General features: G+C 42.3%; 1 protein-coding gene across 2 annotated transcripts in view; it reads left to right on the forward strand.

Moving 5' to 3' along the window:
- LOC132836759 (leucine-rich repeat and fibronectin type-III domain-containing protein 2) overlaps window positions 1–15,072 on the forward strand; it is a 29,116-nt gene extending 14,044 nt beyond the window's left edge. The window contains exons 2-3 of one of the 2 annotated variants that reach the window (XM_060856211.1): window positions 14,139–14,606; window positions 14,637–15,072. In XM_060856211.1, coding sequence (XP_060712194.1) covers window positions 14,139–14,606; window positions 14,637–15,072 — 904 coding nt within the window. Of the gene's footprint in view, window positions 1–14,138 lie in introns of both variants that reach the window. The other variant, XM_060856203.1, reaches the window with a different exon arrangement.
- Window positions 15,073–15,319: the final 247 nt, after the last annotated feature.

The following is a 15,319-nucleotide window of genomic DNA, read 5'->3' on the forward strand; positions in this document are numbered from 1 at the left end:
CCCTTCCTTCTTAAAGATGGTTGTTACATTAGCTCTTTTCCAATATTCTAGGACCCTCCCTGATTCCAGTGATTCCCAAAAGATCACCATAAATGCCTCTACAATCTTCGCAGCTATTTCCTTCAGGACCCTGTGGTGTCGTCCATCTGCTCCACGTGACTTATCCACCTTCAGATGTTTCAGTTTTCTCAGCATTTCCTCCTTAGTGGTAGCCAAAAGACTCACCTCTGCTCCCAGCTCTGTTGAAGTTTTGGTATGCTCCTGGTGTGTTACATGGTGGTGTTTAACCAAAGTACCTATCAAGTTCCACCGCCATTTCTTTGCTCCCCATTCTTACTTCTTCATTTTCCTGCAGTCCAATGTTCAGTCTTGCCTCCCTCTTAGCTTTTATATGTCAAAAACTCTTGCAATCTCCTTTTATATTATTGGCTAGCTTACCCTCATATTTCATTGTCTCCCCCTTACTGTTTTTTTCAGTTATCCTCTGCTGGTTTTTAAAGGCTGCCCAAACCTTTGGCTTCTCACTAATATTCACCACACTATATACTTTTTCTTTTGCTTTTATGCTGTCCCTGACTTCCCTTGTCAGCCATGGTTACCTCGTCCTCTACTTGATATGTTTTGTCTTCTTTGGGATGAATTTCTGCTGTGCCTCCCAAATTACCCTCAAAATCTCCTGCCATTGCTGCTCCACCATGTTCCTTATTAGGCTTCCCTTTCAATCAACTCTGCCCAGCTCCTTCCCCATGCCTTTGTAGCTCCCTTTACTCAATTGTGATATCATTGCAGCTTCTTCCTCTCAAACTGCAGGGTGAATTCTATCATATTATAGTCACTGGCCCCGAAGGATTCCTTCACTTTAAGTTCCCTAATCTAGTCTGCCTCATTATGCATCATCAAATTCAGAGTTACCTCTCCTCTAGTGGGTTCCACCACAAGCTGTTCCAAAAAAAACATCTCATAGATATTCCACAAATTCCTTTTCTTTGGATCCGTTGCCAACCTGATTTTCCCAGTCTAGCTGCTTATCGAAGTCTCCCATGATTATGGCAATCGTTCCTTTCCTAAATGCCTTTTCTATCTCCTGATTATTTCCTGCCCCACTTCCTGACCACTATTAGGAGGCCTGTACACAAATCCCATCAGGGTCTTTCTACCATTACAGTTCCTCAACTCTACCCACACAGAGCCTGTGCCATCCGACTCGAAATCATTTCTTGCTATTTAATTTCTTACTTACAAGGCAGCCCCGCCCATCTACCCACCTTCCTGTCTTTTCGATAGGACTCATGTCCTTGCATTATGATCACTGGGCCTTAAGGATTCCTTCATCTTGAACTACTAAATCAAGTCTGCCTCATTATACATCACCAAATCCAGAATTTAATTCCCATCGCTGATCTCCTAGCAGTCACACATCTGTGATACCTTCAACATTGCACCACCAATTCTAATCTGTGCTGTAAGCTCTTGTTTAGGTACATCAGCCCCAGTTCTGCATTGACACATAATTGTTCCCCATCTGTTCTACCTGAGGTTAGAGTCCTGAACCATTTCCAAGCCACTCAGTATCCTGATTTGGAAATATTATCACTGTGCCTTCACTGTTCCTGGGTTGAAATAATGGAATTCGCTTCCTAACAACATCTTGTTGGGGGTATCTAGAAATGGGCAATAAATGCTGGCCCAGTCAGTGACATTCACATCTCATGAAGTAGTGAAATATGAAGCACTATCTTTGAATGAGATGTAATGACCAAGGCTCCATCTACCCTCCCGGTGGGCATTAAAAAAATTTCAGGACATTATTTGAAAGAACAGCATGGGAAATCTCTGCAGCTCCATGTCTATCAACATGCATCAAAAAAAAGGTGATGGAGTCATTCTCACATTGCTCCTTGACAGAGCTTGCTGTACACATGCAAACTGGCTACTGCATTTTCTCCATTAAATCAGTGATTATCCCATTTCCAAAAAAAAACTTGATTAGTCATAAAACACTTGTGACATCCTTAGGTTGTGAAAGAGGCATTATAAATTAATGTTAACTAGAACAGGCAGAATTGGAAAGAGATGAAAATAGAATATGAGAATACAAATTAGTCAGCGACCCAAAAACAGACTGTAGGGTTAATCATCAAGATAGAAACTGGAGGAAGGTAGCTAAAATAAACATTGCTCCCTTAAATGCAGAGACAGGAGAAATTATCATGAGGAGAAAGCAGTGATGTTGAACAAATATTTTGTGTCTGTCTTCACTGTAGAATACAGAAATTACATATCAGAAATAGCATGTAATCAAGAGGCTAATAAGAGAGATTTAATTAGGTAGTTAATGTCAGCAGAGAAAAAGAACTGGAGAAGCTGACAGGGTCATAGGCTGGATAATGTACATCTTGCATTCCAAAAGAGATAGCTGTAGAGACAGAATATGTATCGGCTATGATTTTCCAAAATACACTAGACACGAGAGTAATTCCAATTGATTGGAACACTGATATCCACAAAGAAGAGAGAGGTAAGTCAGGGAATTACTGGTCAGTTAACCTTAGTCACTGGGAAAATGCTGAAACTGATTATTAAGGATGTCTTAACAATGCATCAGGAATACCGTAGTGTGATGAGACAAAGAGTTTACTGAGAAAGTAACAAATAAGGTAAGTAAATGTGGACTAACAGAGTAACTACATTTGTAAATGACATTTGACAAGATACCATACAAAAGTCTAAAACGCAAGATAAGGGCGCATGGAGTTGAGGGGAATGTATTAGAGGATTGCATAAAAACCAGAAGCAGACAGTAGGGAAAAATGGACAATTTCAAGCTGACAGGAGATAACAAGTGAAGTGTTACAAAGTTCAGTACTGGTGTCCCATCTACTTACAATCTATGCACATAACATTGAAGAAGAGACAGAGACCAACGTATCTTAGCTTATTACCAATGTAAAGTGAGGTGGTATAAACTGTGTGGCAGGCACAAAGACACTGTAAGTAGAAATAAGCAAGTTAAGTAAATGGATAATTGATGGGAATTAATACAACACATGAGAGTTTATTAAGTCTGGTCACAGGATAGAAAAACAGAATTTTTTTAAAGGCATGAAACTTGTACATGTCGATGGACCAATAGACTTGGGTGAACATCTGCAATGAATACCAAAGGTCAGCAAGAAGGTGCAGCAAGCAATTAGGGAGGCCAATGGCATGTTGGATGTTTTTGCCAGAGAAATAGATAAGTTAAAAAAAACACTCCTCTATAATTGTATGGTTTTAGGTGGTCGCATCTAGAATACTTTGTGCAATTTGATCTTCATATTTAAGGCAGTGTGTACTTGTATTGACGGTTGTAACCATGAGAGTTCACTGGGTTGGTTCCTGGGATGATAGACTGAGTAAATTGGATTGACTCTGAAATTTAGAAAAACATCATAATATGATGAGGCAAGGGAAAAGGAAATCATGTCTGATTAATTTATCAAAGATTTTGAGGGAGTCTGAACCAGAGTAGACAAAGGGAAGCCAGTTGATGTGTTGTATTTTGACCTCCAGAAGGTATTGGACAAGGTATCACTCTAAAGACTAAATCATAAGATAAGAGCTGACAATGCTGCATATAGTATATTAGCAGGGAGAGAGAATTGGCTAATGGGCTAGAAACACCTAGTGGAGAGAAGAATTTCTATTGGACTTTGGAAACCTATAACCAGTGGGGTTCCACAGGGACCAATGCTGAGACTATAGCTATGTACAATATTTATGAATGACTTGGAGGAAGCAAGTGAACATCCTGTAGCCAAATTTGAAAGGTGAGTCACAGGGGGGACGCAGTTGACAGAGAGGTATTGATAGCTTATGTAAGTGGGCAAAAAGTTGGCAAATGGAGTATCATTTGGAAAAATGTTCTCCATTTTAGAAATGAAAACAGAAAAAAAAATGTGTTATTTAAATGGAGAAAAACTGCATTTGGAGGGCACTTGTGTAAGAAACGCAGAAAGCTAGCACGCAGATGCAGCAGGTAATTGGGATGGTAAATGGAATGTTGCTCCTTATTTCAAGAGAGTTGGAGTAAGAGTAGGGAAGTCTTATTTAAGGACAGATATTATTTCACATGAAGCAGTTCAACAAAGGTTCGGAAGGATGATCCTTAGTATGGAGGGATTGTCTTATGAGCAAAGGTTAAACAGGGTTGGCACTTCTGTCAGTGGAGTTTAGAAGAATGGGAGGTGAAACCTATTGAGATTCTTAAAGGACTCAACAGGGTAAGGATGATACCCTCATGGGAGAGTCCAGGGCCAGTCAGCAGAATCTTAGAATAACAGGATGCCAATTTATGACAAAGATGAAGAGTAATTTCTTCTCTCAGAAAGTAGTGTGTTTTTGGAACTCTTTGCCACAGAGAGCTGTGAGGGCAAAGCCGTTGTGTATAACAAAAACTTAGATAGATTCTTAATCAGCAGACGAATCAAGGGTGATGGGGAAGTGATAGGAAACTGGACATGAGAAGCATCAGATCCGAATGGCCTACTCCTGTTCCTGTTTCTTGTGATCTTACGGAGTGGTGATTTCATTGAAAAAGGCAAGATTCTGAAGGGGCTTGACAGTATAGATAGTGAGGCATTGTTTCTCCTGACCGGGGAATCGAGGATAAGGGGACACCATTTCGGAATAAGGAGTCTGTCGTTTAGGACCAAATTGAGGAGAAGTTTCTTCACTCAAAGAATTGTGAATCTTTGGACTTCTCAACCCCAGAAGGTTTTGGATTCTCTGTCATTGAACATCTTTAAGATTGAAATAGATGGATTTCCAGTGTCTGGGGGAATTCAGGGAATATGGGAAGCAGGTGGGAAAGCTGTGTTAAGACAGAAGATCAGAAATGATCATTTTGAATAATGAAACTCGTTGACTGTCTCCTTCTGTCCTCATTTCTTATGTTCTCTTAACTGTCTCCAATAGAGAAGCCCCCAATGAAAACTCCCTTCTTTCTCCCTCCACAGCAGACCTCTCTGGTCACTTCTCCCATAACCTTTTGGAAACACTACTTAATTGACTGAAGAAGTGCTGGCAATGCAACATAGATTGCCACAGCACCACGATATCCAATAGTGTTATGGGAATAGAAGGAGATGTATGCAAGCAGATATACGAAACGAACATAGCAAAATATAGAATTATAATTGCGAAAGATTCAAACTACCCCAGTATAAAACAGAAGGGAGATGCAGTGAAAGCAGAGAAATAGTTGGGAGTTTTTATGCTGTGTATGAGGCTCCATCTGACTCAACTGTTACACAAAGAAGGAAAAAGTGAGGTCTGCAGATGCTGGAGATCAGAGTTGAGAGTGTGTTGCTGGAAAAGCACAGCAGGTCAGGCAGTATCCAAGGAGCAGGAGAATCGATGTTTCGGGCCAGAGCCCTTCATCAGAATCATCAGAAACATCAATTCTCCTGCTCCTTGGATGCTACCGACCTGCTGCACTTTTCCAACAACACGTTCTCGACTCTGTTCCACAAAGAAGCCCAACAAGGGACGACCCCCAAAAAGCCCTAGTAATTGTAATGAGAAAAGTAAATCTGGAATAACAATCAGTAAATACTGATTACATTATCATCAGGTTACGGTAATGATTGAGAGGGATTTGGAAAGTGCAAAAAACAATAGATTTTAACAAATTAAATATATTAGAAGGAATATGGAAATTAAGTAAGAAATGTGGGGTCAACTGTACGATATGCAGTTTTGATCTCTCTTTCTGAAAGGGCAAAATTCCATTCAAAGTAGTTCAGTGGAAGTTCACTCAGCTGATTCCTGACATGAAGTGACTATCCTGTGAGGAAAATTTGACAAGTTGTATCTGTACTCATTGAAGTTTAGAGGAATGAGGGGTAACCTTTTTGCAATAGATAAGAAGCTGAGACGCTGAAGGGACTCAACAAGGCAACTATTGGAAGGACGACGACCTTGTTTGTGACAGACATTAGAACAAGCAGATATGGTTTAAATTAATGATTTTCTCAGAAGGTTGTGTGCCTGTGGAACTCTCTTCCCCAGAGAGTGACCTAGGCAGGATCATTAAATATTTGAAGACAAAGTTAAGGAGATTTTTGACTGACAGGGGAGTCAAATTGTATAAAAGCAAATTACTGCGGATTCTGGAATCTGAAACCAAAAGAGAAAATGCTGGAAACTCTCAGCAGGTCTGGCAGCATCTGGAAGGAGAGAAAAGAGCTGACATTTCGAGTCTAACTGACCCTTTGTCAAAGCTCAAAATGTCAGCTCTTTTCTCTCCTAACAGATGCTGCCAGACCTGCTGAGATCTTCCAGCATTTTCTCTTTTGGAGTCAAATCGTATCATTGATTATCAAGAAAGCAGAGTTGAATCCACAATCAGATTATCCTTATTGAACAGTGGAATAAGCTTGAGGGGAGGAATATCCTATTTATGTGGCAAACTCATACTTTCACATGCAATAAAAGTAAATTGGATAAAAAAAAATTGACAAAGCAGTGGAACAACATTTCACAGTATTTTTAAAAAGATCAATAGAATCCGAGGGCAATTCTCCTACCATCGCAAATAGATCAAAGGTCAAACACACAAAAACGATGAATGAAGAAACTATGATTTTGTAGAATTGAAAGGAAATGCAAGGCTGAAGAACATTTACAATAAAGAAAAGTATACCGAAGTGAAATCTGACGATCTTAGGAAGGAGGTTAGGAAAGTAAAGCTGAAATATACAGTGAAGTATCAAAGAATATAAAAAGAAAGAAATTCCAGAGCCATACAGATATTACAAAGAAAATTAAACAAGTTACAGAACCATCAAAGGAAAAGCAAGGCAAACTCACAGATGAAACAAAAATGACAGGGATACTGAACAGACGCTTTCCTATGGTCTTTGCTGAAGAGGCAACCAAAGATTGACAGCACAAAAGAAGATTGCAATACTTTAAGAGTTAAGATGGAAAGAATGTTCTGAGCAAACTGAAGGAGACAGAAATTCCAGGTCAAAATGGATTGCCCACATAGATTCTCAAAGGAATGAGAAAGAGGTAATGAGATACAAATATCCAAACTTAAAAACAGAGGGATTTGTTGGATTGGTGTAGTTTCATACATCTAGCACTTTCCACGAGTGCTGGACCTCACGAAGTGTTTTAAAGCCAGTGCAGTATCTTTGAAAGGCACTGACTGCTGTATTGTGTGAGCCATTGTAGCCAATTTTCATGCACGAGTATGTGGTTAGCAAGGATTCCTGATGAAGGGCTTTTGCCCGAAACGCCAATTTTCCTGCTACTCAGATGCTGCCTGACCTGCTGTGCTTTTCCAGCACCACTCTAATCTTGACTCTAAACTCCAGCGTCTGCAGTCCTCACTTTCTCCTATGTGGTAAACAGCAGATCATCTATTTTTTTGTGTGATGTTGAACAAAGGATAAATTTGACCAGGATTCTAGAGATGACTGCTTCACTCTTCTTCAAAATGATATATTTTTACTTCACCTGATCATGTTAGACATGGCCTTGATTAAATGTGCCATCCAAAAGACAGAATTTTTGACAGTGCACCACTGTCCCAGACCTACACAGGAAGTATTAGCCTTGAATTTGTGCTGAAGCACTGGAATGGCCCATAAACCTAGTATCTTATGATTAAGGGGTAAGAGTGTTGTCAATTGTATTACAATTGGAAAGAATCCTTCCACCTGCTAGCTTGGTAGAACTAAACTCGCGAGGAAGTTTGGTTTTGTGGTCCAGTAGAAATATCTGTAACCATAGACCAGAAGTTCCGTGTTCAAGTCCCACTTCAGGATTATTATGAGCCCAACTGATGATATGACAAGTCAGATCCTAGACGATATTGGGCTTGATAGATCATATTTTGGACTTTTAAATTTGGTTCCAGAAAGGTGATACTTCTCAGAAATACAGACATGCCTAATGCTTCAAGTTTGTGTTTAATAATAAAACAGAAATTTATTGCATTAAAAAAGGGAATAAAATGGTACTGTTAACTTGTTACGTACAGCACAAATTTAAAGATTTCAAAGCTTATGGTAAAATGTAATCCCATTAGTTGCAAACCCTCATTTACAGTACTCAGAGCAAAAGAATTCCTTTCATTTTCACAGCAATAGGGCTTAATTTATCTGTGGCATCAATACCCCATGTTGAGAAATGATAGCTCTCATACAAATGAGTTTAGACTTTCTCAGTTTCACAGAAGCCCTTCTGGGTTTTAACTAAACATTTCTGGTCTGGAAATTTTAAACAAACCTGCTTAAACTGAGGCAACTTCTAAAACAAATGATATTAAATTGCATATAAGCCATACACCTTCCACCGCATTCATAATGTGACCAACAGCTTGATTGCCAATCAGTGAATCCTTCGAATGCACCTGACAGTTGGCAGTTAGAGGGGGATTGTTTCCTGGTCAGCCATTGTAGAAGCCAACAACAAGCCACCACAGTAGTTTGCCATGCGCTACCATGGACTAAACTAAAAAGAAACTCATGGGTTTCTCATGAGAGAGAGACAGACAGACAGACCAAATCAATCAATGTAAGATAGGCTCAAAGCAGATCAAACACCAAAACAAAATACAAAATTAGGAAGAGTTTCTGCACACCAAAAAATGGTCAAGATGTGAAACTTTGTATCACATTAAGTGATTGCTGTTTTTTAACAGTTCATGCATTTATGAGGGAGGAGGTAATTGGAAGCTATAAGGCTCTTTCGGGGAGAAGAGATAATTATTGTGGGAGGATGTTTATGCGGAGTGCAAATACTGGCATAAATCATTGGCCTGAATGGCATATGCTAGTACATTCTGGATAATGTAATTCAATGTAATGTAGTCTCTTCAATTTAACCACCAATTTCCCCTTCACTGCCCATGATGAACAATATTTCACATGAGGCTAGTCATTTACATTTTTAATTTTTCTGAGTAAATGATTTGAAGCATAATCAAATTAAACATTAATGAGATAGCATGTACTGTACATTTAGTGTGACAAGATTGATTTTCTTTCGGAATAAAAAAAGCCGTGGGCCACTATTAAATTCCAAAGTGTTTTTTTTTCACTTGAGTAACTGTAACAATAAATTATGCGCATTTTCTGTGTGTTTTGTCAAAAAGAAAAATTCAGAGCAGCAATTGCCAATTGTAAATAGAAATCTATCTGAAAAAGGGAGTTGAGAGGAGTCTGAAAATTGCGCTCACTTTTATATTTTATAAAAGTTTATATTGCTGAGGCTATGTGCCTGAAAATACTGCCATATTTTGTTGAGGTTAACAGATCCTGTTTTGAGATTCATCCAAGTTGGGTTGGATTCTGTACCCAAATAGCCGAGGCTGTTATATGTTGTGAACAGGAGACCAGAATTAAAGGGCACCAATTTAAGACTGAGATCAGGAGGACTTTCTTCTCTCAGCGGGTTGTGTGTCCTTATCATCAATAGCTGTAGGGGCGGAGGGCTAGCTCAGAAGCCTTAGATAGATAGATCCTTGATCAAGAGGCGAATCCAGGGTCATGTGGAAAAGGCAGGAAAGTGGACGAGGAATGTCAGATCAGCTATGATCCTATTGACCAAGCTCAAGGGGTCAAACGGCCTACTCCAGTTTCTGTTTGTGGTCTTCAGGACCAGATTGCCATTGTTCACTGGAAGTTTGAAAATATGTGGTGAGCTGCCCTAAACTTTACATGAAGTAAATCCCATTAACCCATCTCACTTGCACATGCAGACCTACTTAACCTATTCATCTCGGTCCACTGGTATCTCTTTACTCCTCCAATTCTGGCTTCTAGTTGATACCCTTTACCTTTGTCCCATCATTAGTGACCATACCTTCAACTGCAGAGGACTAAACTCTCCATTTCTTATACTAGTATCTCCCTGTGTAGTGTTCAGTTTTGTTTCATTGCAGGTCTTGTGATTGATCTTGTTTTATTTTCCCTGTTGGAGGTGCTATATGAATGCACATTGGCACTGAAGTGGTTTGCGACTTTCAGCGAAGTCAGCAGATAGTGGCAAAGTATTTCTCACGACGACATTAATAGCAATCGTTATTCTCCATCTTTCTCTCAGGATATGGACATGACTGGTGAAACCAGCATTTGTTGTGGGAGAGGCAATGTATGAGGGGAGAGAGGGGAATTGGGGTGAGGAGACAATTGGCGAGGGGTGGTGTGCGCAGTTTGGGACGTAGAGAGAATAGGAAGGAAGGGCATTGGGAGGAAGACAGAATGAAGGGGAGGGGAGATTACAAGGCAAACCAAATTAAGAGGAGACAGAAGGAAATCAGATGAGTAGGAGGGGATTGGGATATAGAGAGAATCAGAAAGAGAAAGGGATCAAGATTAGAGGGAATTCGGATGAAAGTGGAGATTGGGAGGTAGAGGCTGTCAAGAGGAGAGGGGCATTCAGGAGATAGAGGGTGTCAGGAGGAGAGGGGCATCAGGAGGCAGAGGATGTTAGGAGGTAGAGGGTGTCAGGAGGTTGAGGGTGCCAGGAGGAAGAGGGTGTCAGGAAGTTGAGGGTGTCAGGAGGTTGAGGGTGCCAGGAGGAAGAGGGTGTCAGGAGGTTGAGGGTGTCAGGAGGCAGACGGGCATCGGGAGGCAGAGGGTGTTAGAAGGTAGACAGTGTCAGGAGGAAGCTGAATTAGAAGAGAGTTTCAGAAATGAAGAGACATCAGGAGGGCATGGAATTGGGGGAAGAGGCATTAAGACCAGAAAAGAGACAAGGAGAAGAGAGGATTGAGAGGAAGGAGGATCAGGAGGGAGGAGATATGAAGAAGAGATGGGATAAAGAGGGTTGGGATTGAGCAAGAATCAGGCAACAAAGGGGGAAATCAGGAATGAGAGGGTTGGATACAAATGGGATCGGGGATGAAGAAGTTCAGGAATCAGAATAGTCTGGAATGACGATTGTCCAGAACAAGGGAAGTTGGGAATGAGTGGACTGAGAATGAGGTGAAGTAGAGAATGAGATGTGAATGGATAATCCAGAGAGAGGAAAGGGGAATGTGATTGGGATGGGGTCAAACAGATCTTCTCCTATGTCACCATGGACATTTGCTGGATATTTGATAGAAAGGTGCACCGCGCTAGTTAATGGGACTTCTGCCTCTTTCCCGTGAAGTTATGGGGTTAGAGCAGGAACAGCTTGAATAAAATCTCCAATCTCCAACCAATTAACATGAAGTGCTTTCCAATATAGCAGCATTGTGATAAAGAATAGAGAATAGTAAGGTAATAGATGGGGTTAGCATTAGGGAGGCTGCAATGAAGTCTGAATCAGGGTTACTGTGCATGTATTCCAATGTACAGAGATTGAGATAAATAAAATTGGAGAATTACAGACACGGATTGACATGTGGAAGCATAATGCTGTGAGGATAGCAGACACCGGGCTCAAGGAGTGGAAAGGATGGATGTTCAATATTCCTGGAAACACAATGATCAGGAAAAGATAGAACAAGAATAAAAAAGGGTGTGTTGTGACATATGGATGAAAAAGAGCATTGCAATGCTGGAGAAAGAGGATGTCCCAGAGGAGTCAATGACAGAACACATTTGCCTAGAGCTAAAGAATAAAAGCAGACACAGCTACATTGCTCAGTGCAGCCTCAAGACCATCAATTCGGTGGGGAGGCTGACGAGTTGCAAGGAAAATTGCAGGAAGGTGCAGAATTATAGCATCATAATGGGGGAGAACAATTGCTTGACTGTAGACTGGGATAGTAGTTGTGTAAAGGGGCAAGAATTCATAGACACTATTCAGAAGAACTGGTATGTTTTCATTCCAAAGAGAAATGAGGTACTGCTCCACCTGATTCTCAAGAATGAGAACAGAATAAGATTAGATTCCGTACAGTGTGGACACAGGCCCTTCGGCCCAACCAGTCCACACCAACCCTCCAAAGAGTAACCCACCCAGACCCATTTCCCTCTGACTAATGTACCTCACACTATGGGCAATTTAGCCTTCTCATCTTCAGACTGTGGGAGGAAACCCACACAGACACAGGGAGAACGTGCAAACTCCACACAGACAGTCACCCGAGGCTAGAATTGAACCCGGGTCCCTGGTGCTGTGAGGCAGCAGTGCTAACCACTGAGTCACCGTGGGAGACCATTTGGCCATTAATGATTGCTGAACCATAAGGACAGTGCAACAATCAAAAAGAATAACAAAGCATCCAGAGTACGAGCCCTTGATTGGGGAAATTCCAACTTCAATGGGTAAAGGTCAGATCTGGGTCAAAAAGGTTGAAGTCATAAGCTGTCCAGAAAAATAGTAGTTGAACAATGGGTTACCTTCAGAGAAGAGTTAGTTTGGGCCTGGACAAGATCAAAGGCGAAAAGGTGTACTCATGACATTTGTCAGATGGAAAATACAAGTGAAAACAAGGCTAAATATTCAGAGCAGTGATGAAACAAAAGGCAGCACAAAGGGAGCATGAAAGGAGACTGACAGCTCACATTAAATAAAGTTCTAAAGCCTTCTCACTGCATGCGGGGTGGTAAAAGGCAGAGTAAGATTACTCAGAGACCAAAATTGGGATTCACACTTCGAGGCAGATACAATGTTTATGAGATTAAAACCAATATGTTGCATCTGGCTTTCACTGAGGAGGAAGGTACAGCCTCGGGCATGATGAGAAAGGTGGAAATTCAGTTGTTACATAGTTTTAAAACTGAAGAGGAGAAAGTATTGAATACTTTAAGTTAATCAGGCAGCAGGGACTGGATGCAATGTATCTAAAGACACTGAGCAACATGAGAATAGAAATCGTAGAGATGACAGAAATGACTGTATCACAGCAATGTTTACAGCACATGAGGAGGCCATTTGTCCCATCATGTCTGTGCCAGCTCACTGGTTAGTGCTTCAGAATTTCAGCTAGAGAGCTAAGAGTGAGAAGAGGATTAACGGTCTTTACTGAGAGAGTTGTTAGGATTTGGAATGCATTGCCAAGGAGAGTGATGAGGGCAGATTCTACAGGAGGTTTCAAAGGAGAACTGATCATATATTTGAAAACGATGAGTTTAGAGGCTTACAGAGATAGGGCTAGAGAATGGGTATAGCTGGGTAGCTCTTATGGAAGCCGGTATGGACTTAATAGGCCTCCTTCTATACTGTAAAATTCTCTGATCCTACGATTCAACCAACGAACATCTCCCTTAGGCCATTCTCATGCCAGCATCTCATGACCCTGCACAGTAGCCCTTCACAAATAACTATCTGATCTCCTTTTCAATGTTACAATGAAATTGGCTCCCATTGTGCATGTCACTTTGCAGAATGTTGGTATCCTCTTGAATTCTTACTTATCTTTGTGATCTGAAGAGGTCAAGATGAATCAGGACTAATACATTTAAAAATTGGACCTTGGTTAATATTGTAGAAGAGAGAGACCTAGGAGTTCAGGTACATAATTCTTTGAAGTTTGCATCACATATAAATAGAGTGGTTAAGAAGGCGTTTAGCATGCTTGCCATCATTTCTCAGACCTTGAGTTGGGATGTTATGTTGAGATTGTACAAGACATTGTTGAGGCCTCTCCTGGAGTACGGTGGCCAGTTCTGGTCACCCTCTGATATTGGAGAGGGTTCAGAGGAGATTTACCAGGAATGGAGAGTTTGAGTTAACAGGAGAGGCTGAATAGGCTGGGATTTTTTCAGTGGAGCACAGGAAGTTGAGGGGTGACCTTTGAGAGGTTTATAGAATCATGAGGCGTTATAGATAAGATGAATGGCAGGAGCCTTTTACCTAGGATGGAGGATTTCAAGGGCAAAAGGCACATTTTTAAGATGAGAGGAGAAAGATTTTAAAAAGTCAGGAGGGACAATTTGTTTACACAGGAGGTGGTTCATGTGTGGAATGAGCTGCCAGAGGAAGTAGCAGATACCAGTACAGTTACAACATTTAAAAAACATTCAGGTAAGTAGATAAATAAGAAATGTTTGGAGGGATGTGGGCGAAGGTGGGACTAGTTTAGTTTGGGAACATGGACTGGGTTGGACCAAAGGGCATGTTTCTGTGCTGTATGACTCTATGAATCAAAATGTTAACAGTGCTAATGTTGTTCTTGTTGTTTTCTCTCTGTGTATCCTTTCATTCAGAATGATTCCTGCTTCCAATAAGGCCTTTGTTGTGAAGAACCTGGTGTCTGGCTCTGGTTACGATCTCTGTGTCCTGGCCATATGGGATGACACGGCCACTACTCTGACAGCCACCAATGTGGTGGGCTGTATCCAGTTTGTCACCGGAGTGGATTACAATCGGTGCAGGTCCTTCCACGGCCACTTTTTGGGCGGCACCATGATCCTGGTGATTGGGGGCATCATTGTGGCCTCGCTCTTGGTCTTTATCATCACCCTGATGCTCAAGTACAAGTTTTGCGGCAGCCAGGACAAGATGGCGGCGGTTAGCGATGAGTGCTCGCAGACGGCAGCGGCAGCAGCGTCGGCCTTCCCTGTCCACAACGGGATCCTGCCTCAGTTTCAGCCACCCAAAGCCACGGGCCGTGACGAGCTGCTGGAGTTCAACTGCGGCTCCCTCCGCAGCAGCCTGTCCTCGCCGTCGTCGTCGTCTTCGGGGTCCAGCCAGGACTGCTACAGCCTCCGCAGCGACAGCAGCACCCTCTCTCGCAAGTGGCGGGCCACCTCCAGCAGGCACAACATCGACCGCCTCATGGGGGCCTTCGCCTCCCTCGACCTGCGGTGCCAGCGCAAGGATGAGCAGGAGGCCCGTGACTCCCGGGCGTCCACCCTGGCCCGCTACTCAGACAAGGAGCCGCTGCTGGGCCGCAGCGAGTCGCGCCTCAACAAGCTGCTGGCGCTGCCCATGGAGGGCAAGGCCCGGCGCAGCCACTCCTTTGACATGGGGGACTTCGCCTCCGGCCAGTGCCTCAGCTACCCCAGGAAGATCACCAACATCTGGACTAAGAGGAGCCTGTCGGTCAACGGTGTGCTCGTCCAGTATGACGAGGACGACATCGAGATCACCAAAGGGGTCTACTCCAGCTCGGACTGGGTGATGGAGAGCACCGTTTGAGAAAGGAGCACTTCGGCACGAGGCAAAGCGAGGAAATTACCAGGGTGCTTGGTGGGGGGGTGGTGGAATGGTCTGGAGGTGCACGGCGAGAAACTGGGAGTGGCGGCTATGGTGGGGGATTTGGTTGAAATTAAGAGGGAGTTGAGTCACTGTTTTAAAGGGAAGGATATCAATGTCTGCCCAATAATGCAGACACTAGGTAGCAGTCAGGAACAGGCATACCTGGGAGATTTGTCCTTTTCCCTCC

Source organism: Hemiscyllium ocellatum, chromosome 3, assembly GCF_020745735.1.
Source record: "Hemiscyllium ocellatum isolate sHemOce1 chromosome 3, sHemOce1.pat.X.cur, whole genome shotgun sequence".
NCBI classification, from domain to species: Eukaryota; Metazoa; Chordata; class Chondrichthyes; order Orectolobiformes; family Hemiscylliidae; genus Hemiscyllium; species Hemiscyllium ocellatum.